Consider the following 26117-nt stretch of genomic DNA (forward strand, 5'->3'; position numbering starts at 1 on the left):
ATCACACATGGACGTCCATGGTTGCGGTGCACCCCACAATGCAAGTGAGTGGCTGCAGCAGTCACGTGTTGTTGATGTGACATCACTACTGCAGCCGGGTAAATACAGCCCCGCCAAGAGAACCGGAGAGACACAGCGGGATCTGTCAGTCAAGTACTTACCACTTCTTTACTGCTGGAGGATCCAGGAGAAAACCAGACAACAAGTTTAATTTATTTGGGTGCCGAATTAAGAAAGAAACATATTATTGCTGGAAACCATCAGGAAGTTGCAGTCAATAGATTAATAATTATAAGGATTTTGAACTTAGCCCATTTCCAGTCTTAAAACATTATGACTTCAGTATGGATTGGTTATTCAGTTTTTTTAAAGCACTAACACTCACATATTATAACAGCCACAGAGTTTCGACTACAGACATCCCTTTGAATGCCTCCCTTACTTGTTGCGTGAGGTCTATGATTACGTGACATGCTGTACCGTGGCATTATAAGACCCATACCCTCCTCAAATGTCATTAAGCTAAATACATTTCAAGCAAAGACACGGATTGTTCTCATAAATGTTGAATATTTATGTAGCCTCGGAGGGTATGATTATTTGATGAGTAGTAATTTAAGCTTCTAGAAAAAGAAAGACCAGTATTACCTGGAGTCTCAAGGAATCCAAGAGTTGCTTTTGTCTTTCTTCACTTTTTTGGTCCAAATTATTGTATCTCTTCTGAGCATCAGACACCCTCTGTGTTATCCTGCCAGACGAGAGTAATATATTTTTCAAGTACTGTATATCAACTGCCTATAAAAAATGACTGCTGCAAGTGGCTAAACTGGCTTATTTCACACGAGCGATACGGATTGTGTCAGGATGTGTTCGGGGGGGGGGGGGGGGAAACGATGTACGCAAGTTGAATCAGTTTTGGCAGCGATTGCATTGTGTTTCCGTTTTTTCTGTCCAGATTGTATGCATTTTTCAGGCTCATGAAGGAAAACAATCTACATCTCCTAGTAACACATTGAATCCGCATGCCTTATGTTTTTCACACAAGCCCCATTTACTTCTATGGAGCCAGGGCTGCGTGAAAAACGCACAAATATAGAACATGCTGCGATTTTTCCTGAACGCAAAGATGGGTCGGGATTCAGTCCAGATGCTGTGTGTTCGCTTCACGTATCCTATCTGGATGGAAAACTCGTTTGTGTGAAAGAGCCCTTAGGCAAGCTGATAAAAAGTCTATGCAGCCTGGAGACAATTTAAGACTCCCTGCTATGTATTGCTTTGCGCCTAGTACTTAAAGGGGTTTTCCGAGACTTTACAACTGGATAGCTCCTCAGTGTCTGATCGGTGGGAGTCCGACACCCGGGACCCCCACTCATCAGCTATATGATAAGGAATGGTGTCAGCAATAGTGCCGTGGCCTTCTCCAGCTTTTCCTAGGCCACGTGACGTCACGTTCATCGTTCACATGACCTAGGCACAGCTCAGTCCCATTATCACGGCCTCGGTGTGTGCCGCAACATTTTCGCCGCGCATGCTGGTTGCCGGTGGCAACTTGTTTTTATGCATGTGTGTGCGCTTTCCTTCCCGGAGGGGTTTAAGCGAAAAAACAAGTTGCCACCGGCAACCAGCATGCGCGGCGAAAATGTTGCGGCTCATACCGAGGCCGTGACACCCATAGAAGTGAATGGGGCTTAGCTATGATACCAAGCACAGCCGCCATATAATGTACAGCACTGTGCCTAGTGAGCTGAGAGAAGGTCGCTGTGCTCACCGGAGCACCGGAGCCTTCTCAAACATCTGATCGGCGGGGGTCCTACCCCCAACGATCAGTAACTGATGACCTATCCTGACAATAAGTCATCCATTGTAAAGACTTGGAAAACCCTTTTAATAGAAATGATTCAATTTTGCAGCTTAATGAAGAAAAAACTATGCACAGAAATGGCACAAACTGAAAGCCTACTAAAGCGTTTCTCATTTGCAAAGCAAGTTGAAACCTTTAATCCTCATCCCCACCCTCAAGAACCGTATTGTATTTGCATTTTGGCATCAGTTTTATGGTTGAAATACCCAAACCTTGTGCAGTTGCACTGAACTGAACCTTTATAGGGTTCTATGGTGACTGTAGGAGGCATAGGTATGGCAGCAGTAATATGGACTTGGGCTGCCGTTTACAGGGGGCATTAAGCCCAATTCAGGATTCTGAATAGTGGTATTTTTGGCAAGTCTTGTACATTGCAGGACGCATAGCATTAAGCCACAGATTGCATTATTAATACCACTATTCAGGAGACGACTGCACATTGTTTGTGAAAACGTTTCTTACAAAGGAGTAGCATAGTGATCTTTTGCCACGAGGGACTCTCCATTTGTTTGAAGGCTGACAACTCTATTTTTTAGAGCCAACAACACTTTCTCAAACTGCTTGTGTCTGTTCAAAAGACTCTGCACTGTATCCAGTTGGTCCTGAAATACAGAAAATATATATAGTATAAATCAGCTAGAAATAAAATATTGTTAATTTCTAAAATAAAAAAGCTTATAATTACTTGTTCGCTATAATAAATACGGTACTTTCATAATCTAACTCCCATCATTCTACTTTCCAACGATATCAGGCTTAACATTTGCAGGCTGTTTGAAATCATTAGCAGCATGATTAATAATGGAAAGGATACAAACAGCTCAAACTATAAGTCATAGGGACCCAAAGAAAACCGTAACAGAATCCCCCACCAGTTTAATTAGCTGCTAGAACACCAGAAGCATTAATGTCTGGTGCTGGTTCAGCTCCTAGCCAGCGGATGATGGCTGTGTTACAAAACTGACAACTGAGGACAGTATCCATGATTGGAGATAACGCCGTTCATGGACACTTAATAAGACGTGTCACCTCTCAGAGAAAACCCACGCTGCTCTCAATAAGTGGGAACAGGCCAAACCAGTCTGAGATTCATGAAAAGGAGAAGTCAATCACTGCTCTGCACAATGTAGACTCCAGTCAAATCTCCGTTCCTAATTTCCCTGTATTAATCAGAGAAAGGAGCAGAGAATAGTGAAGTCCTGCACCCACCATCAAGCATCCAGCACACAACGGGAAACCACCTTTTCATCTTTGTTACATGCTTGTGATTTTATCAATTTTGTAAGTATAATAAATGTCAGATTTATTTTTCAATTTCACCCCATAAAAGTTTTTCCTGTTTTTCAACATATGCTGAAGTTAAACGTTATCGCTTTTAGTCTGAACATATAAAGTATTTATATATATATATAGCGGGTTTGACAGTCCTGGACTCTGTAGTGCATTATCCTTTAATAAACATCAGTCATCAAGCGTGCTTACCCCAAGATCATTGACCCTCAGAAATGCTTCATGGCTGGAAAGTGCTGCATTAATGCTGTCAGCTTCTCGCAAAAATTGCTGCAGCTCCAAACCTTGTTCGAGTTTCTCTCTTCTTTCTACCCACAAATCGCTGAGCTCATTGTACTCTTGACTGAGGCTCATTAAGGAGTCTCGCACTTCAGGGCTATTGCTGGACTGGAATACAGTTTTACCCATTTGTTGGAGTTCAATTATTCTACATGCCGGAAAAGAAATCTAAGTTAGTGTAATGCAACCAATCACATAGAATGCCATTAGGATGTATGGTTTACAAACTCTGAGTTGCTGGCTTTGGGTAAACAATTAAATCACTGGCATCACAGGGACATTAAAGATATACCATTGGTTGGCTACAGCGGTCACATGCTGTCAACGTGCTATCACCGCTGCAGCCAGGTGAACATATCCCAGTCAGGAGAACTGAAGCAGCAGGATCTGTCAGGTAAGTAACGATCACTTCCTTATTACAGGCAGATCCCCTGTGTTATACGATATTCTCCTGAAATGGGACAACCTCGTTATGGGCCTCCTTGTCATATGGTCCAAGAAAAATTGCAGGCTAATTTAGACTCCAAAGTAGCTCATCAGAAGATGGCCGCACACAGGTACATTCCACTCGTCCTCTAATATAATGAATTGTCAGAATAATTCCTTTACCTTATATACGAACAGTTAATCCCATGGTTTCTTCTCACCTGTCTCTCTGTCCCTCAATCTCTTTAAGCAGATATCGGTGGTCCCTGAGAAGCTGTTCTGCAGATGCTACATCCGTGCCCATCTCCTCACTTGTTAACTTCTCCTTTATGTCTTGGACCCAGAGCATTTGTCTGTGGCTATCCTGTAGGAAAGTCTTTTCATCTTTGGCCCTTTGAAGCCTGTCCTTTTTCACCTGAGCCTCTTCTTTCAGTTGTACAAGAAGCTTTTCCATTTGTTCAATCTGTTTCCTGATGGCCAAACTCTCCTGTGGATTTGTGTGTCTCATTCTGAAACAAATAATTATGAATGAATAAAGTAAAACATCAGGGAAACTGCAACGGAAATGAACATTTTCCCTGCAATGGCTGACCAGGTCCATGGTTCTCTACCATCAAGGGTTGTGTTGGACAGGGCTTATGGATTTAGCTAATGGATGGAGGTCCAGAGTGGAGGACTCCTTTTCAGTAGTTACACAATCTCTACTAAGGTATATAAGAAGATTTTGTTTCAAAGGGGCTTTCAAATATGTACAAATCTCTTTTTGTTAGAAAGGTCCCTCAAAAAAGCTGGCACTCTTGTAGTCATGGGTGCACTGGGAACTTAAAGTGTCCCTGGAAAAAAATAAAAAATAAACTAAAAGCGGCCTCAAGTTGTCGGCGAGTCCAAATTGACAGAAGGCAGGCAACACAAGTAGACAGGGCCAAGACAAGACACAACATAAGTAGGTGGGGAAAACAGAAATCGGCAGGGCCAGCAATACAAAGAATGGCCCAAGAAAACCAAACACCACAGTGCAGCATAAAATACTGCCCTATGACCATATTGAGGACGGTGATACAGATGAGTTCAGGAGGGCACCTGCGTCTGCTGGCCAGGTGTATATGTACCTGATGCTTCTAGTATAATGCTGAGAGCATCAGATCATTATGCACCTGTAGGTTTCTAAACCTGTCAGCCCCTTTAAATATAAGAATGAGGATGGGACCTAGAGTCTCCTGCTTGAGCGAAGCATATATTCATTATACTTATTTAACAAGTGTCCAGTTAATGTCCAGTGTGGCCAATTCTTGAACGGCACTTACGATTCTTCCATAGACTTTAGATAAGCAATTTTTCTCTCCAACGCATCAATATCCCTATCGTGTGCTTTCCACTGGCGCTCCTCCGACTCCAGGTTCCCGGAGGGCTCAGAACCCTGCAGCTCATTTCTCTTCTCCTGTATCAGGATTTCCATATTCTCACAGTTTTGGAGGAAAGTCTTCACATCAGCCAGTCCGATGAGCTCGGCACCTTTCTCTTCTTTCAAAACTTCCAAGCGATTCCAGCTGTGAGAGCGAGAGGAACGTTTATTACTTTAATAAACTTATTTAAAGGGTTTGTACGAGATTAGAAAAACATGGCTGTGAATTGTTCCAGAGACCATGACTTAATTACTAATCCTAACCTTGCCATACTGACCCGTGCTATCAATATGCCCTCATTGGTCCTGCTTCTTCTTTGAAAACATCCTTTGCAGTGCCTACCTCCAGGCTCAGACAAACTAGATGCAGTTAGAGTGGTTTCACACTAAATTTGGTTTCAAAATGGCACCCTTTTTGACGGCATCTTTTTTAATGTCACAGCAAGATGTAACATGTTGGTCAATAGGAAATCAGAAAGCACCTTACAAACACTGCTTTTTGTAGCACCATTTTAAGGCAGTTTTCTGGGAGTTTTTGGGTCCCTTGGCATGCCCTGGGTGTGGCGTTTTTTGTTTAAGTGTTTTTCCATAGACTTTTTGATGGAGGACCATCCTTTTACAGCTTGATAAACTATATCAATAAATGGATCAGATAAGGCATGGGTTCACAACCTGCGGTGGGCCACATGCAACCCGCAGTGCCACTTTGAGCGCCCCCCAAACGTCTAGTCGTCTAGTCACACACATGCTTGTCTTTGTCAGCAACTCACCAAACCTAAAATGGAGTCACTTTCTTGAGTGCGAACAGGGGGGAAGGGAACCAACATTCTCCCATTAGGTGGGAGACCTGGAGGTCGAAACAGCCACAACTTTCTGGCATTTGTGACATATACTTCCAGATGCTTTTATTCCTCCCCATGGGATTGGTTAAGCCTGACAATGTGGACCTTGGACCAGAAAAGGTTGTGCATCCCTGACCCAAGGTCTTCACAATAATGCTTGTGATCAATTGTAATAAAGGTACCATACCTATCACCAATAGACTTCAGGTGGCCCAGAATCAGATTTTTTTTGTCGGGGGCAGTCTTGACTAATTTATCAGCCAGATTGTTAATCTCATCTAGACGCGCCTTCCCCGCTGCAAGATCAGTCAGGAAGTTCTGGAACGAAACATACAAATGTTATGTATTCAATTATTAAAATACATAAAGTGACACTCCAAAGTGTGCAGCTACGTGAACACAGGTTATCAGTCATTTGGTTTTTTTACACCTTAATTCACCTTTCACGTACGGTAGTATTTTTCTGGTACAAATTGATTCAAAATAACCACAAAAAAGGCAAACTATTTAAGTGGAAGATGTTGGACGCATGGCAGCCACAACAGCAATACAACATTACTGTTGTCACAGAACCTAATGAGAAAACAACACTATATAATAATATGCTGCATAGTTTTCCAAGATTTTTAAAAAAATGCGAGAGAGCTGTATGAAGTGAAGAAATAACACACTCACTGTTTAAAGAGAATGTCTCACTAGATACTTGCATACAAAGACAACAAACTTTGTAGCTAAATCCAACTCACTCGGCCCCATCCTTGGCCCCATTTATGGAAATGAGCCCCTTGGTGCAGTGTTGTCATTGCACCTCAAGCTTCACCAACTTTTTCTGCAACCTCCCCTGCTTTGAGTAAACTCTTGTGCCTATGCATTCCCCTCTGGGATTGCCAAACGTGCTGATGCGATGTGTTCAAGGCCATGTGTGATTACGTCTCCACTGCCTGGCCCTGTCCCTCAAAAGCGAGAGGGCATGGTCAGCAGGGAAAGCAAGTGGAGCTGTAGATGCAATGGCAGCATTGCACCAAGGGGCTCATTTGCATAAATTAAGCAAAGGTATGTTTCGTGAGATTTCCCTTAAAATGTCCTGCAGCGACCTGGTGGTTCACTGCTAAAGGGTTAATGCTATGGTTCACTGCTACAAAAATAATGTTATAGTATACTATGGTTCACTTAGGGAGATGCTGCTAACCATACATTTCTGTGGTACAAGTGGCTAGTGTCAGGAAGAAGACCCCAAAGTCCATATGCCCAGAGAGGAAGAAGGGTTGCTCCCCTCCACTCACTGCAGGCACGGCCCAGGGAGTGCTGTAGCAGGATTAGCCACCATGAGGACTATGACCACCCTCATTGCCGCCACCACTACACGACCAGTGTGCCACACAATTCTTACTGGGTCTGCAGTAGTGACACGCCGTTCATCGCTCAAATGACTGCAGCCCTCAATAATCACATGCTGTTCATGCACTTCTGACCACTGCTGCCAACAACTGGCTTCAGCAATCACGTGAATAATGAATGGCATGTGACCGCTGCAGGGCCAGTGGGTACCAAAGCAGCAGGGACTAGAAACTCAAAAGTTGAGTGTGGATTTTTTCCTCTTTTCATACAGCCCCCTGCTCTCTGCCACATTTTTAAATATCTTGGACGACCCCTTTAGCTAATGAGATAGTCATAGACAATTATGTACTTTGGGTAGACACTATACTGGTGTACACTGGCAAGATGATCACTACATAAAAATAAATCATAAAAGCACAGATCATTTCAACATAGTTTTGGAAAGCTTATACACAATGTAATTGAATTTATTTTGTCTACAGCGTATGAAAATATTATACAGATAACCCTGCCAATACCATTTAAGAAGTCTGATACAATGTTCTTTTGTGGATGAAGCTAATTTCCTGGATCTGTCAGAGCCAAACTTAAACTTTCACCTGGAGGAGCAGCTTTCAGAATTAAAATTCAATATTTAAATTGAAACCATATATTTTTATTGTAACAAAGAAAGGAAATCAATTTTGTATTATTAGCATGCACATATTTATTTTAGATTTATGGTTTACTCATACATATTTCTTAAAAAAGACAAATTCTAAGGATCCATTCACAAGTCCGTAGAATGGGTCCGGATACGTTCCGCAAAGTTGCAGAACAAATCCGGACCCATTCATTCTCTATGGGGCCGGAAGAGATGCGGACAGCACACAGCTTGCTGTCCGCATCCGCATTTCTGGAGCGCGGCCCCGATCTTCTGGTCTGCGGCTCCCGAAATAAATAGAACATGTTTTTATTCTTGTCCGCAATTGCGGACAAGAATAGGCAGTCCTGTGGGGGTGCCGGCCCGGTGTATTGCGGATCCGCAATACACTACGGACGTGTGAATGGACCCTAATGCTGATGAAATTCTGGAAGTTCTGGATCTTATCTACAGAAAGAATGCCGATCCCCCAACCAGAATCGGCAAGAATAGGTGGTCATTGGTGGGTGGCTACATAAAGCAGACAAATTTGAGTGGTGGTTATGCAAGTGCATTATTCTTTCCACTAAAAATAGACAATTCTGTGAATTAATCCTCAGTCTAGCATTCAGGCCTTGTACATTCCATTTTACACATGTAGCTGTAGAGTTTCATTATCCAAATGTATGGCAAGGCTCTGTTTACCTAACTGTAGAGGTGACATCACGTCGACATGTGACCGTTGCAGCCAATCAGTGGAGAGGCCGGGGATCGGCTGCAATGGTGACATCACGTGTTGTTAACTTGACGTCTCCGCTGCAGTCGGGTAAACGGAGACGTGGGATCTGCTAGATAAGCGACGCAGGCACATTCCCAAGTGTTGTTCGGCTTCCCCTTCAAACTGGAAAACCCATTGAAAGGGATATTCCCATCGTGGAGTTTTATGACATATGCATAGGATATGCCACAAAAGTTAGACAAATGTGGGTTCCACCTTTCCATACACTGCAGCTGAAAGTACGAAATGAGAATACCTCTTTAAGGAGTTATCAGATTTATATAAAAAAAATATATAACAGTAAATCCTATAAAATATAAATCCCCCGCAGATGCCTGTCCCCTGGTCTTTGTTTACAAGCAGCCACCACAGCTCCTCGGTGGTCTCAGCAGAGATCAGATACCGCCATAGGCATCACCGCTTCATCACTGGGTGGTGGTGCAGCATTTAACTGCTGAGGCCACCGATTGGCTGCCGCTGTCACATGCTTGTAAATAAAGACCCGGAGGACCGCTGGAACCTCTGCACTAGATCCGCAGGGAACTGAAGAAATAAGTGGCGCTTTTTATGTTTTATTTTCATTTGTTATTAAGTAATGGCTGGCAATTATAACAACATGAATGAAATGTTACAGCAATAAAAGCTATTTATTTACCTCGTACTTTAGCTGCATGACCTCCACGTTATCAGGGTTTGGCTGAAAAGTCTGAAAAATCTTCTCCTTGTCATCCATCCAAGACTGAAACTCCCCACAAGCGCTATAAAACTGATACAGACGGACCATTTCCTCCAATGCTTTCTTCCTTTTCTACAAAACACGCACAGTTATCAGATTTTGGTGCAATTAATAATAGATTTAAAAAAAAAAAAAAACATTCTTGGCACCCAAGAGAAAGATATGGAACTGATCCTATTATTACTATTATGTCTCAACACACAGGTATTGCATCATGTCACGGTAAAAACTGTGTCCTGGTGCAATTAAAGGTTTCAGTGGAGCCATGGGAAAGCCCAGGACCCCCCTTAGGGTGACTGCAAACGCTGTTTTTTCGCAGTACCAGTAAAGTGTATGGGATTAGCCTTAGGTGCGGAAATTGACCTGCTGTGCGGATTTTGAAATCTGCATGTTTTTTTTGTGTGCAGATTTCACCCTTTTCAATGGAAGGTGAGATCTGCTGTAAAACCGCATCAAACCCACATCAAAAAACGCATCAAAACCACGAAAGTGCAAATTTATCTGCGTTAATTTGTGTGGTTTTTGGTTTCGATTTCATGAAGATATTCAGTACACAAATTTGCACCGCGTGCAGCTACTAGAGTTGAGCGAAGTTATGAAAAATTTGATTTGGCTACTTCACCGAATTCATCACGAAGCGCATATCTTTGTAAGTTGCAAGCACAACGACGAGGAACAGCAATTGCGCCACCCCATCCCATCACTGAACCCCTCAGATGCCGCATTCATCGCTGATCGCAGCATCTGATCTAAAAATAGAGGCCTTAGGCCTCATGCACACTGCCGTTGTGCAACTGCGGTCCCCAATGCACGGGCAACATCAACTTGAATGGGTCCGTGGTATGTCCCCACTGCAAAAAAATATGACATGTCATATTTTTTGCGGTGCAGAACCACGGAAAGAAACACCACGGAAGCACTCTGTAGTGCTTCCGGTGTTCCGTTCCATGATTCCGTTCCGCATCTCCGGAATTGTGGACCCATTCAAGTGAATGGGTCCGCATCCGTGATGCAGGGTGCACACGGCCGGCGGCCGTGGATTGCCGACCCGCGGTTTGCGGGCCGCAATACGGCCACGGCCGCCCAACGGCCGTGTGCATGAGGCCTTACAGGGATAAAAATAATACCCACCTCATCCGTTTGAGTGTGTAGAGGCTGCCGTGGCCATCTTGATTAAAGATCCCTCACAAAATCTTGCGCGGTGCGTAAGTCACCACGCACGAGATTTCGCAGAGGATCTTCAATCAAGATGGCCGCGTTGGCCTCTTTGTGCTCGATCAGATTAGGAGAGTATGTATTTTTTTTTAAAGTCATTTCAGGGAAAATTAATTAGTTACCACGAAGCACAAGGAAATTCGGCTCCACGGCGAATTGAATTTTCCCTGAAAATCAGATCGAAGTCCACTTCGGATGCTTCGATTCGCTCAACACTAGCAGCTACCCTAGTATTACTGAAGAAAAATAATCTGATTCAGTACTGGACGTTTGCCTACTGTTTAGGTCTACATCTTGGAAAAACCATGTAAACATTACAAGCGCAATTTCTAAGACTTTTACATTGCGTCTAGAAATGACAACACACGCACGTTTAAACAGAACATAAAGGGGTTGTAAAGTTTCAGAAACCCTTATTCATACCACGGTGTTAAAGATGAGGCCAGCTGAGGCAAAGGGGGGGGGGGGGGGGGCAGCAAAAAGGCCATGGGCAAATAGCGCTTTCATTGTGCCAAAGGGGTGAAGTTAAGAAATTGGCATTGGGGGGTCGGGGGGCGCCGTTTCAGTTTTCGCCTCAGGGAGCAGAAAGGCTAGGTGCACCCCTGAGAAAATCTAACTGGAGACCGTCTATAGAACTCTGTCTAAATATAACCAGCATAAATTTGCACACCAATCCACATCTATTTTCTTATGCACAAAATACATGCACTAACTTTTTATGATCAAAACAGCATGGTGTTGCAGGGTGCAAAGCAACTATACAGACAAGTCCATGTAATTCATTAAAAATACAAAAACACTGAAAGCATAGAACCTCTAAACTTACAAAAACTAATGTAGAATATAAACTTTTATTCATTTTCAATAAACGTTTGTCCTACTCTTTTTGCTTTTTGGTAAAGTTAATGTCTACCGTTTACATCATGTCATACTTAGGACCAACATTTTTACTGATTATTTTTGTAGGGTCAAAGTTCTGAATTATTATTAAGTGCAATTTAAAAATGTATGCTGTAGGCTTGTAACTTTCCCCCAGTGGTGACTAAAAACAGCCTTAAACCTATCATTTAACTATAAGACTACAAGGGGATTAGAAGCTCTGTATCAAAAACACTCAAAGAGGTAATGTAAAATTAAAGGGCATCTGTCAGCAGTTTTGTACCTATGACACTGGCTGACCTGTTACATGAGCACTCGGCAGCTGAAGGCATCTGTGTTGGTCCCATGTTTTTAATGTATGCAAATAAGTCTCTGGGAGCAATGGTAGGCGCTGCCATTGCACCTAAACTCTGCAACTGCTGTACCCTCTCCACTTTAATTGATAGACCTGAAGTTTTCACTGTCTGACCCTGTCAATTAAAGTGCAGGGGGGTTGGCATTTGCAGAGAGAGCAGAGCCTCTAGGTGTAACGGTAACGCCCCCATTGCTGATAGAGGTTAATTTGCATATATTAAAAGATAATTTTTCTGAGTAATGCGGGCACATATGAACATGGGACCAACACAGATGTCTTCAGCTGCCAAGCGCACATGTAACAGGTCAGCCAGTGTCATAGGTACAGATCTGCTGACAGATGCACTTTAATAAACATAAAATTTAGGTTCTAGAGATTTAGATTCAGAATATAAATAGGCATTCATGGTTGGACATTAAGGCCCACTGATTTTCTGCATAACCTTTTAAAAGGCTACTGTACATATAATGCTAAAAAGCATTACTTAATAGAACAGAATATGGCCTCTAAGCCTTCATGTACTGGAAAGCTCAAGCAGAATGAATCGCTGTGAGCGATGACATTTCCATCCAAATAGGCAAACGGTGGAGGAGCTATAAATTCATCACCTTGGCCAGTTGTTGGAGGTTCTCATATGAAGCTTCTATCTGGTCCTGCACAGCTCTGATTTTGTCCGGTGTCATCTGGAGGTCTTGTCTGGACTCTTCTGATTCAAGGGGCATTGATGGCAAATAGCTTTGTTTTTGTGGCCTGTTCCTCTCTTGAGTTATCTTCACAATCACTGGCTTTCTTTCCTGCCGAAAAAGAAATAGGAAAGGACGAATCTATGGAAATCACATTGGAATATACAAAGCCTGTTTATACACAAGTACAAGGAGACATTACAGCTGTCAATAAAACATCTGTGAAGATCTATAAAGCTCTGCTAAAGGTGTCCATATATATTAGCAGACCTTCAGTTGAACCTGCCAAACGTCTGCAGGACAAGCCAATCATCTATTGTGTTTTAGGGTTCCCGGACTCCCCCCCCCCCCCAACAGCACAAGAACGATCAGAATAAGGAGAAATAACTTAAAAGGGGTTTCTGGTAATAATTGCATTTTATCTAATGCCCGCAGGCTGCCTCATACTTACCTACTGCCCGTTGCTTCGGTCATCTGCGCCGCCTCTACTGTGTCCATGTTCCGGTCCTCATACTGTTTACTTCTGGTGGTGCATGGGCATGGTCACATATACTGCTCCAGCCAATGACTGCCTTCAACCGTGTTATAACCACAAACACTATGTCAATGCTGAAGCCAGTCATTGGCTGCAGTGGAGCAAGTGACAGTGCCCATGCATCGACAGATGTAAACAGTGCAGGGACCGGAACATGGAAACAGCAGAGGCAGCATGGAGGACTGGAGCGGTGGGGAGCACGTAAGTAATAATCTTCTGTTTCAGGAGGCAGGCTGCGGGCATTAGATAAAATGTCATTATTACTGGAAAACACCATTAAAGGGTTTCTACCACCAGAAATACCGTTATATAGCTGACTGACGTGAGCGATGCGCTAATGTCAGCACTACATAACAGTATGTTTTTTACCTTTCTCCCTGCAGCTGTTTTGGTAAAAAAAGCACTTTTATAATATGCTAATGAGCCTCTAGGTGCTATGTTGGCGTAAAATCAGCACCTAGAGGCTCCGTCCACTCACGCTTTATCCCACCCAGGTCCCCTGTTCTGCTCCCCCTGCTCCTCTTGATTGATGCCACGGTCCACCGCATCATTGATGAAATCCCGCGCCTGCGCCGTTCACTTCTGTCTTCGGCGCAGGCGCAGTGAGTGAAGGCCGCTCTCCTGATGCTGGCTTCCTCACTGTGACGTAGTCGGCGCAGGCGCAGTGAGGAATCCGGCACCAGGAGCGCATCATTCACTCACTGCGCCTGCGCCTAATACAGAAGTGAACGGCACAGGCGCGGGATTTCGTCTGCGATGCAAGGAACAGTGACATCAATCAAGAAGAGCGGGGCGGGCAGAACAGGGGACCTGGGCAGGATAAAGCGCGAGTAGACGGAGCCTCTAGGTGCTGATTTTACGCCCACATAGCACCTAGAGGCTCATTAGCATATTATAAAGTGCTTATTTTACAAAAACGGCTGCAGGGACAAATGTTAGAAACATACTGTTATGTAGTGCTGACATTAGCGCATCGCTAATGTCAGTCAGCTATATAACGGTATTTCTGGTGGTAGAAGCCCTTTAAAGCTTCTGGTGTATAACGCAATTATACACCAGAATTATAATGTGTCACTTATAGTCCTCATGGCCTCCTTGCACCAGATCCTAGCAATCTAGACCAGGGCTGGCCAACCTGAGGCTCTCCAGCTGTTGCAAAACTACAACTTCCAGCATGCCCGGACTGCCTACAGCAGGGCAAGGTGGGAGTTGTAGTTTTACAACAGCTGGAGATCCGCAGGTTGGCCAGCCCTGGTCTAGACTATAATTTTACCCCTATATGTGATCATGTTTTGTATTACAATCAACATGTTCAATAGCATGTATTAAATAGGTAAGCAGTAAAAAAAAATTATCATCACAATGTGTTTGAGTGCATAATACATTTTTTTATCTTGGCATGGGTGGTAAGACGTACAATAAGAGGAGCTTTGCCTGCTACTGTCTGAGCCTGGTCTCCAAGCCTGATCACTTCCGTGGAATAGGCCGAAATCTCTTTCTCAAGCCTGAGGTGTCTCTGTAATATAGCTTCAGCGCTGGACTCATCCTTGCCATAATCCTCACTTGTGAGAAGTGGCAGACGTTCTTTCAGCCATGATTCTGCTTCATTAGCGTCGGCAAAGTACTGCGTGATAAGAGAAAAAGAGGGTAACATAAATATATTATCCTTATTAAAGAATTGTCTCTTCTGAATAAAACGTCCAGATAGGTCCTGGATCATCATTCTACATTACTAGCGGTAATCCTGTACATTGCCTATATCTAAGAGAGGAAGTCTAACCTTTTCTTAAATTCATCCACAGCTCTTGCCAAATCTTGAAAAAACAAATTGAAAAATGCGCTCTTCCCATGATGCCTAAGGGCTTGTTCAAATCTCTTAGGAGCCTCAATCACAGATAAAAAAACAAAAATACTGGACAAAATAGTGCAGCATGCTGTGGTATTTTATCCAGGAACAGTGGCAGAATGGGGTTCCTTGGGCCCACCAGAGGGAATTATCCTCGAGGTCCCAGCTCTTCATCACCAATAAAGTCTAACAGGTTTCGAATCAAAGAAATAAACCCTAATGAGAAGAGATGAGCTCTAAATAGGTTTTTGCTTTTGGCCCCTTGGGGATAACTGTGGCTGCAGAGACTAGGCCCACCGGAGGGTCCTCTGGTAGTCTGGTGGGCCAATCCAACCCGGTCTAGAAACAAGACGGCTAATGCATTCCCATGTATAAGGACATTCACACACAAGATATATTTCACACAAAACAAGCAAAAATGACAAATAACCCACCGCTGGCTACACGTGTAGAAGCGCTACCACAGGAGGACACTCACGGCCGCATCACTAAGCAGTGCGGACCGCCATACACCCCCTAAAAAGGGATCTCCAATAAGAGTGACCTCCAATTAGCCTACGGTGACAAGGATACAGACTTGATAAAGGGGTCTGCGTACCCCGAAACGCGTCGTCTTTGCTAACCAAAAAATTAATAAAAAATAATTAGTATCCTCAACTGGGTTGTGAATTGCGCCTTGTGTCCATCCGCTCACTGCACGAACCCAGTGCAGACGAGCTCCCCCCCATATACCACAATTCGCACCAAAGTGGCGGCTTGGCTCCCGCCCATGGTCAACTTGGACGATAATCGGCTGCACCAACCCATATCACCCCTACGATTTTACCTCCACCCGAAGTGTACTACCAAAAGTACAACCAAACCAAGGTGAGTAGAACCCACTCACCCTGGCTAGGAGCAAGCAACAACATAACTTGTCAACCACCACCTTTGAGCGCCTTCTCCCCTTTTCTCTTTGGCCATTTAATCAAATAACCCATGAGACAGTGAAAGTTTTTCCATTCTTAAATGAAGCTCAAATTATATTTCATGAGATTAAAACAAAGGCTGGCAAGAAACAAATCCCCAAAGTAACATCTGGATTGATAGTGACAATTCAGTTTTATGCTCTCAATTACATGAAGTCAAACCTATTGTCTTCCAGATACCAAATAAGAACTAAGGCTACTTTCACACTGGCGTTTTAGTTTTCCGGTATTGAGATCCGTGTGAAAAAGGCTAAACAGACTGCAGGATCAGCAGCTTACAGTGGAAAGGCTAAATAGACCTAATGTGGCTGCTGTCCGTGCCTACAAAGTGCTGTCAGACTTCTGGTCCAATATTTCAGGATTTGGGGCCCCACTTTCAATTATGCCCAGGGCCACACTTTGTCTAAAACCGGCCCTGTTTTCACTGATGGCTACTAGGGGGATGTAGATTGTTATTCTTCAGTTTTTATTTACACGCGTGAAAATCATATGCAATCCAGATGCAATCCGGGCGGAAAAGATGCAAACAATGAACGCAATAGCAGACAAAACCGATTGAACTTGCGTGCAAAACCATCAGTTTTTTCCTGAACAGATCCTGACGCAATCCGTATCGCTTATGTTAGGCCATCCATATCAGATTAGGAAGGGGGGGGGGGGGGGGTCTAACTCTTGGCACTCCAGCCCATCAGGGGGTCAAACCCTTCCAGCCAGTGCTGTGTACATTCATGGTTTACACTTGGCAGCACCTAGGCCATTCACATGAACAGGACTCTCTGAGCTGCTCTGCCGGGCCTCTACCAAAAGTGACAAGCTCTACTAATGAAGGGGATGCGAACCCTTAGAATCAACTAAGGCCTCTTTCACACGGGCGTGTCCTGATTAGGTCCGGATGCGTCCCGGTGCATTGCGGCAAACCCGCGCGAGTAGGAACACAATTGCAGTCAGTTTTGACTGCGATTGCGTTCCGATGTTCAATTTTTATCGCGCGGGTGCAATGTGTTTTGCACGGGCGTGATAAAAAACCGACTGTGGTACCCAGACCCGAACTTCTTTACAGAAGTTCATGTTTGGGTTAGTTGTAGTGTAGATTGTATTATTTTCCCTTATAACATGGTTATAAGGGAAAATAATAGCATTCTGAATACAGAATGCATAGTAAAATAGGGCTGGAAGGGTTAAAAAATAAAAATTTAACTCACCTTAATCCACTTGTTCGCGCAGCCGGCATCTCTTCTGTCTTTAACTGTGAGCAATAGGACCTTTGATGATGTCACTGCGTTTATCACATGGTCCATCACATGATCCATCACCATGGTGATGGATCATGTGATGAGCGTAGTGACGTCATCAAAGGTCCTATTGCTCACAGTTAAAGACAGAAGAGATGCCGGCTGTGCGAACAAGTGGATTAAGGTGAGTTAAATTTTTTTATTTTTTTTTTAACCCCTCCAGCCCTATTTTACTTAGCATTCTGTATTCAGAATGCTATCATTTTCCCTTATAACCATAAGGGAAAATAATAATGATCGGGTCCCCATCCCGATCGTCACCTAGCAACCGTGCGTGAAAATCGCACCGCATCCGCACTTGCTTGCGGATGCTTGCGATTTTCACGCAACCCCATTCATTTCTATGGGGCCTGCGTTACGTGAAAAACGCACAAAGAAGAGCATGCTGCGATTTTCACGCAACGCACAAGTGATGCGTGAAAATCACCGCTCGTGTGCACAGCCCCATAGAAATGATTGGGTCGGGATTCAGTGCGGGTGCAATGCGTTCAACTCACGCATCGCATCTGCGCGGAATACTCGCCCGTGTGAAAGGGGCCTAATCAGTAGGGATGCCAAGAGTCCGGCTTCCATGAATCTAATACTGATGGATAGGTCATGACTGTTGTAGTTTTGGAAAACCCCTTTAAGGATTATCAGATCGTTCTAGGTCAAAAAACAGTCGCTGGAGTATTACACAAACCTTGGACAAAAATAATTTCACTGCACTAAAGAAATACAAAACTGTACTATTTTATATACATATTTCAGTTTCATACACAGATCTGCAGAAACATGTAGGAACCAAACTGGCTGAGTTACTGAATAGTCAGATGCAAGTCTGAGAAAATAAATCAAAACAGCTGAGGAGAAGCTGAAAAGAGCAAAATCAGTCCAAAACCACTTTATGTTCTCAGAAATTCAATCTTAACAACCACCTAAACAAACTGGTTACATTATCTAGGGAGGGAACACAAAAGAAACATTGTGACCTTTCAAACATAAATTCCAAGGAAAAAATATGAAATAAGCCGATATGAAAGAAACAATGTAAAAAAGTATATTATTTATTTATTATATTATCATATAGAACACAACAACCTCTTTCTAAGGGTCCATTCACACGTCCGTAGTGTATTGCGGACACCCCCCATAGAACTGCCTATTCTTGTCCACAATTGCAGAGAAGAATAGGACATGTTCTATTTTTTTCGGGAGCCGCGGACCGGAAGATCTGGGCCGTACTCTGGAGATGCGGATGCGGACAGCACACTGTGTGCTGTCCACATCTCTTCCAGCCCCATAGAGAATAAATGGGTCCGGATTCGTTCAGCAACATTGCGTAACGGATCCGGACCCATTCTACGGACGTGTGAATGGACCCTAAGGCTACTTTCACACTTTGCGTTGTTAATTCCGGTATTTAAATCCGGCAGAGGATCTCAGTACCGGAATTAAACGTATCCATTTTGATTGTGCACATCTTGATTCATCTGTTCCGTTAGGAAGCAGTTGTGTGAAATCATAACGGAAAAAAACAGATCCGTCACTAATTACATTGAAAGCCAATCGGTGACGGATCATTTTTTTTTTTAGGCTCCTAAAAAACAACCCTATCACCATTGACTTACATTGTTTTCACTGTCGGATCCATTTTTTCCCCATTTTTATGACCGGACACAAAATCGCAGCTTGCAGCAGTTTTGTATCCAGTCACAAAACGGAATGCTGCCGAAACGCAAGACATCCTGATGCATCCTGAACGGATCTCTTTCCATTCAGAATGCAGGAGGACTAAATGGAAATGTTTTTTTTCAGGTATTGAGATCCTCTGCCGGATATCAATACTGGAAAATAACAACGCAAGTGTGAAAATAGCCTAACAAAGCTAGAACCAGCCCTGTACCTCACATGGATCCAGAGATCTCCACATCCATTGCTCTGCTAGATTTATATCCAACTGGCAGCTCAGGGAGTGTGTCCTTTCTGCTGTAGCTGGTAGTAGTTGAAGGACAGAACTGAGCATGTGTGTCCACCGTTAACATGCAACGAAGACTATTAAAAGGTTTTCTTAAAGTGTAGTTACTTTTCAAAGTCTTTACTGCAAATGTAAGGTTCATAAAGGTATTATTTTTTTTCTTTAAAATAATGCAGTTTTCATGTGCATTTTTTTCTGGTGTCTGATTAAAAAGCACCACAAAGAAATTACCACCAACACTAGCATCTGAACTTGCCATGGAAAGTCACAGCCAGTCAGATACTTTCTCATAGCATCCATGAAATATTACTATTCTGATGGCACATGAAAGACTCGAGTCCGCTATAGAAACTCTAAATTTTGGATCGCAGAAAGGGGTCCTAAGGAAGAGAACCGTCTTTATGATGACGTACATATGTCCTAATGGAGCATATGCACAGGAGTTGTTATCATGAGACAACACTTTCAAAGAGTGTGTAAGACCATTATGCTAAAACCAGAAATGCATCAAAATGTTGAGGGTTATCATCTGAATAACCTAGGCATATCACCTGCTTAATGAGCGCCGCCACCTCTAGCCGAGATTTACTCCTTTTGACCTCTTCTTGAAGCTCCAGCCACTGTTTCTGGACATTCTCAATCATTTTCTGGATAGTTGTCTGGTCTGTGTAAGTCAACTGACACAATTCTTTCCCATTTCTCACCACCTTGGCCAGAATAGACTGGTGGGAAAGTATCTCTGCTTCTAAGGCCTGAAACAGACACACAAAGAAAAACACTTTTACTGATGATTTGATCTTGACCCAAATGTCAAGCTTAGTGAATTTAAAACATTTAAGTCCACAAACTACTTTCAGAAGGCTCTAAAATTATCCCGAAACACATATACTGTTATTATCTACACATGTAAAGTTATGTGGTCACCGAGACCCGGCTCCATAGCAATAGGTATGACATATGGATAAGATTTCTCTATTTCTCACAGACTCTAGCACTAGGTTTTTTTTCTAGGTTTTGGAAAATGACCATGATTCGAGCCCTTTCATCCACAAGGATATCACCAAGGGTTTCCACTGATGTTGAGCTGTATTCATATAATTATCTCTGGTATAAAAAAGGGGTTGTCTGGGTTCAGAGCTTAACACGGATATATCCCCGTTTTCATCCTGGCAGGTCCTCTGACCTGAGCGTCAGAGCATTTCAGGGGATGGGTTGTTTATTTTCATTTTTTACACTGCTAGGCGGAGGCTTCCACCTAGCAGTGTTCCCGGTGACGTCATCGGCACTGATGGGCGGGCTTTAGCGCTGCCCTAGCCATTTTACAGACTAAAGCAGCACTAAATCCCGCCCATTAGTGCTGGTGACATCACCGGGCTCACTGCTAGGCGGAAGCCTCCACCTAGCATTCCCATGGAGAGCCCAGTACGTCACTGGATCTCCAGAAAAAGCCTTTGTACTGCGGCATGTTCACTTAGGCTACTTTCACACTAGCTGCACGGACCACCGGCAGGCTGTTCCGTCGGGTGAACAGCCTGACGGATCCGTCCTGCCGCTCCATCCCCATTGACTATAATGGGGGAAGGGGGCAGAGTTCTGGCGAGGCAAAGCAGCGCACGGCGAGAGGTTGCCGGAAATAAATGTCGGACATGTCATAGTTTTATTCCGGCAGCCTCTCGCCGTGCCTCGCCAGAATTCCGCCCCCATTATAGTCAATGGGGACGGAGCGGCAGTCCGGAGGCACACGGTCACCAGCGTCAGGACGGATCCGACAGGCTGTTCACCCGACGGAACAGCCTGCCGGAGGTCTGTGCCGCTAGTGTGAAAGTATCCTTATTCCACACCACACAGCCAGCCTATTGTTTTCTTTTAATAAGAATACTTTTTTTAATTTAATTTCTAATAAACCCTGTAAGAGGGGCTAGAAGTGCCTGTATTACCTGACTGTTTCCCAAATGATCAGACAGAGTGCTATATGATCACAGAGAAAACTGTGTGGCTGTTCATTGCCGCACCATCCACTTGGCCTCTGCCCGGTACTGACCAGTAAGATCGGGGCAGGGCATATCATGTTTGGTAACCTATCAGAGAGAGGACACTGCAGGAGACATCAGTGAAGCATGGAATGTGAGTAATACTACGGTCATGTGAATGCCCCCTAAGGGTCTTTTCTGGCAACTCGGATCAACCCCTCAAGAGAACAATGTAGTTTCGCTTGCTGGGCAAATTGTAGTTCATTTGCTTAGAGTATGATATTGATGGTTCAATTTCCTTCTGGGATTCGCGTCACCCACTCATCCCTTGGTTGAACTTAATGGACTTATGTCTATTTTCAACCGTATTAACTATGTAACCTTATACCTCTTGCTTTGCTATAGATGAGTTGATGGAGCTGAGATCTCTGCCATGGTCTGCCAGTCTGAGCACTTGCCACTTCTCATGGATCCAAGCCTCCTCCTCGGCACAGTCTCGGAAAAACTGATATAACTTCAATAACTCCTCTAGCCGTAATCTCCTAGAATACAAAAAAAGAAAAAAAAAAGACATGACGCGAAGACATTATAGACATACAATAGTCAAATTACAGTTACATATAGGGATAGATTTACTAAGCTAAATGTGCCATAATTTTGGTCCACCTTGCAAAAAATAGTGTGCCATATTTATTTTGTGTACATGAAGTGTGGCTTAGAGAGCAAGCCTATGAACTGGCGAGAAGTGGTGTGGCTTAGAGAAAGAGTAAGGCGAGATGTGGCTTAAAATTCAACAATGAGGGAAATTTATCAAGACTGGCATATCCATACACCATTCTTCACCGCCCTGCACTGGCATGAAATGCGCCTAACGTATAAATGATAAAAATAAAGTAGGCACATCTCTGCCCTGCCATGCATCAGAAACAGATGCCAGCTACAGGCTGGTTTAGACTTCAGCTATAACTTCCGTCACTTTATGGCAAAAGTTATAGTAAATCTGGCGGGCCGCGTGACAATCGAAGCATATGACAGGGCACCATAATTTGTGACTTTTTAAGGCTACTTTCACATCATGATAATACAACCGTCTGCATACATTACTAACGTCTTAAAGGAAATGTGTACACAGAATTTGTATCTGCCAGTTAAAACCACATAGCAACACATCTCCTTCTTTTCTAATCTGTTTTTATTTTCTGATTGCAGATTTTTTTATTCTATTTCCTGAACATGATTATGGCAGCAGCCATCTTGCCTGAGCTGTTCTTAACAACTTTTAGAAAGCATTAAGAAAATTGCTTTACAGCAACCACGTGGGCCATAGACACAATGGACAGGAGGGGACCCTATTGACTTCTCTGGGCATGCTCTGTGACCTGTGCAGAGGTCATTGTACAAGGACAGAAAAGATAAGCTCTGACAATCACCTGTTGTGAATGGTGGATCCTGTCTTATCTGTACACAGAGGTGATATCATTACAGGCAGGATTAGAATGACAGATAAGCAGATAACTGCAGTAAAGTGATCTGTACAGACCAAAAAGTGGTTCCTATTATTAGGCTTAGTAGCCAGTGTGAAAACTGAAGGATTGTATGTTTTTTTTTGTTTAAATATAGATATTGATATGGAAAATTAAAAATCGTACACAATTTTTAAAAAATATGTTAAACCTAAAAATTTGATTTAAACAATAGGTCATTTTCAGATGACACATTCCCTTTAAGATCCACTAAGTTTATCATAAAGTGCGGCGCATCTTTAGAATGTCAAGTATAAATTTAGACTGTTTTAATATTAGACAGATCTGTTCAGATAATACCACTGGGTTACACTGGAGGGGCGGATGTGACAATGGCTCCTTCTGTCCAAGTTACAATAGTACATGAAGCCAGTGGTAACAGAAAACACCTCTTACCGAGATTTGCTGAGGGATACTAGGTTCTGATAAAGTTGTTGTAAGTTCTTCACTTTAGTTTGGAGAACATCAACACTGCCCTTTTCACTCTTCGGGATATGCTCTGCCCTGGACACAATCTGTCTCACCGATTCACCATATGACATAATTTGGGATTCAATTAAGTGGTGTTCTTGAAGAAAGTAATCCACCTCAGCTAGTTGTTTCCCAAGTTCCTTTGAGCCTATTAGATCCTAACATTAAAAACACAAGAAAAAAAAATGCAACTAATTAAGGGTAGGTTCGCATCTGCGTTCAGTAACAATAAAGTGTTATAGTTATTTGCATTATGAAGAGAGGGCCATTTGCCCTTAAAACACTGACAAATAAAAAGATTTACCGGTATTCGTATATGCCTGCCATCAAGTCCATGGGTGACATATAGTCAGAACCACAGTTCCCTTTCCTCTACAAATCCTTCCATTTAATGGGAACCGGTCACCCCAATTTTGGACTTTTATCTGCAGCAATACATGAATAGTACGGCAAATATGAAGTCCAGGTCACTATTTTTTATTTTCCTACTACCCCACCCCCCCAGTTCCTCCGCTGTGAGCGCTCAAAGATGCACTGAAATACACAGTCCGGACTGCTGTGCTAACATAATGGAAAGGACTCACGTGCGCATGCACAGCAGTACTGGCAATGTATTTCAACGCAGATCTGAGTGATGACAGTGGGGGAACATAGGGCATTGGGAAAATAAAAAATTATGATCTGGACTCCATATCTGCAGTACTACTCATGTATTACTGTAGATAATGGTCCTAAATCGGGCTGACAGATTCCTTTCAACATCTCAACTGGTCATTTTCAATGCATTGTGACAGTTTTCACTAAGGCTAGGCTCACACAATGATAAATGTGTATGTACACTGATAGACTGATTCATAGCTGCATGCCATGATTTCTGTCTGATACTAATTTATATCCAGCATCAGGGGCCCTGGTGTAAGACTTCAGCTTGGGCCCCCCATCCCTCAGTGCTTTGTGGTCAGGGGTAGGGAAGCACATAGTCTTCCTGCTGCCCAAGGCAAAATTTGAAACGGCACCCCCCACTCATGCTAAATTCTTGACCTAACCCCTTCCCTCCAGCCAGAGGTGTAACTTGATCAGCATGCACTTTCTATAATACTGGTGTCTTCTTATGTGGCACAAGGGTCTTTGGGCCCCCTCAGGCTCCAGGGCCCGGTAGTGGCTGCTACCTCTGCACCCCCTATAGCTACGCCCCCGTCCAGCATCAAAACTGCTGCAGAACCACATCGATATGAACAAGCCCCTGGGTCTGTTCATAAGCAATAAAGGAAGGGGACGGGGCAGTCACTGGACCCCTCCATTCTGTTGATCGTTGGGGAGTCCCAGGGTCAGATCATTAACAGACTACCAACATTTGAGTTCCCCCAAAAAATCTATATCTTTAACTGTCTGAATAGTATTAATGATGCAAGGTTTTGTGGATGTTTCAGTAGGTGAATTTACAAGGGAAATCGTGTTACCTGCGTGGCTCTCAGCTCTTCAACGACACTGTCAATGTCTCGTAAAAGGACCAGTATTTGCCTCTTGTCTTCTAATAAGTGTTTGTGCATTTCCAGTAAGTTCAGCAATCCACCCCAGTCCCTTGATATCTCTTGTTGCCTGTATAAAAAAACAATGAGGAGATGAGATTAGTCTGATGTATGTGATCACCGTCAGGCAGCATTTTACATTTCAGAGCCTTATAGGCCGTGTTCACACTTTAGTTATTTGATCAGTTATTGTGAGCCAAAACCAGGTGCGGGTCAAAAACACAGAACATCATACCTTATCTACGAGTAGGCTTCACTACTGGTTTTGGCTCACAAAAATTGGTGGAAATAACTGATCAAATAACTGAAGTGTGAACTCACCCTAACTTTGTAGTTCATAAAATCTGCTTCTAGTATATAAAAAGTAGCAGGATGATTTAGGAGCCTTTACAGTACTGCAGTAGGTTGAGACAACACCACCAAAAAATAAAAAATCAATCTTAGAGTTTCATAACTTTTCGTTTTGTACTATGTAGATTTCAAGATAAATCATAAGTTTAGGTTTGGATTTGTGATGCATGACTAATGCCCAAGGTGTAATAGTCCCAAAGCTGATTTAATTCTCATGATGTGGAGATGTCCCAGGTCATCAGTATCTGATTGGTGGGGGTCCGACACCCGGGACCCCCGTCGATCAGCTGTTTGAGAAGGCATTGGTGCTCGCAGTATAGTCATGGCCGTCTCTCAGGTCACCAAACACATCGCCGTTCATTTGATGGCGGCTGTGGTTGGTATCTCATCTCAATGGGGCTGAACTATGCTTAAGCTATGTGACCAAAAAGCGCCGGTGCCTTCTCAAACAGCTGATCGGCGGGGGTCCTTGGTGTTAGACCCCCACTAATCAGATACTGATGATCTATCCAGAGGATAGGTCATCAGTTAAAACATCTCGGAAAACCCCTTTCATATCGAGATCCAATTTTAAGCACTGAATGTTATACTGGGAAGCGAAAACTATATAAAATGCATGAGGCTAAATGTCCTTATAGGACTGAAGGAAATCCAAACTGCAAGAAGAAGAAGAAGAAGAAATTGGAAAGGAGCTGGCTCTCCTAGCCTTGGTGTCTGAGGATCAGCAAAAAAACTTATTGCATTGCAATGAAAGGGAGACTATCTAGACTTTTACAGGTAGGGGCAGGTGGAAAGAACGAGGATGGGAAATATCTAAAGGTGGATTTTTTTTTCTTCTGTCCATTTCCAGGGCGGGAGAGGGTTTGGGGTAGTATACAGCGTATATAGATTCTATTTTTCCATGTATCTGTAGACTTAATGAATTTTATTAAAGTTAATAAAGCATTGTAAAGCAAAAAATTGCGATAT

The 26117-nt window shown here is 43.3% G+C and overlaps 1 protein-coding gene across 1 annotated transcript in view; it reads right to left on the minus strand.

Annotated features, from left to right (window-relative positions):
• SPTBN5 (spectrin beta, non-erythrocytic 5) overlaps nucleotides 1-26117 on the minus strand; it is a 255561-nt gene that overhangs the window by 201999 nt on the left and 27445 nt on the right. The window contains exons 7-19 of the mRNA XM_040412759.1: nucleotides 24729-24867; nucleotides 23194-23426; nucleotides 21663-21816; nucleotides 19856-20056; nucleotides 14659-14865; nucleotides 12632-12817; nucleotides 9494-9646; nucleotides 6288-6418; nucleotides 5161-5403; nucleotides 4078-4365; nucleotides 3344-3578; nucleotides 2324-2463; nucleotides 649-748 (exon numbers count right to left, since the gene is read on the minus strand). Of these exons, the coding sequence (XP_040268693.1) occupies nucleotides 649-748; nucleotides 2324-2463; nucleotides 3344-3578; nucleotides 4078-4365; nucleotides 5161-5403; nucleotides 6288-6418; nucleotides 9494-9646; nucleotides 12632-12817; nucleotides 14659-14865; nucleotides 19856-20056; nucleotides 21663-21816; nucleotides 23194-23426; nucleotides 24729-24867 (2410 nt within the window). The remainder of the gene's footprint in view (nucleotides 1-648; nucleotides 749-2323; nucleotides 2464-3343; nucleotides 3579-4077; nucleotides 4366-5160; nucleotides 5404-6287; nucleotides 6419-9493; nucleotides 9647-12631; nucleotides 12818-14658; nucleotides 14866-19855; nucleotides 20057-21662; nucleotides 21817-23193; nucleotides 23427-24728; nucleotides 24868-26117) is intronic.

The sequence above is a fragment of the Bufo bufo genome, chromosome 11 (genome assembly GCF_905171765.1).
Source record: "Bufo bufo chromosome 11, aBufBuf1.1, whole genome shotgun sequence".
NCBI classification, from domain to species: Eukaryota; Metazoa; Chordata; class Amphibia; order Anura; family Bufonidae; genus Bufo; species Bufo bufo.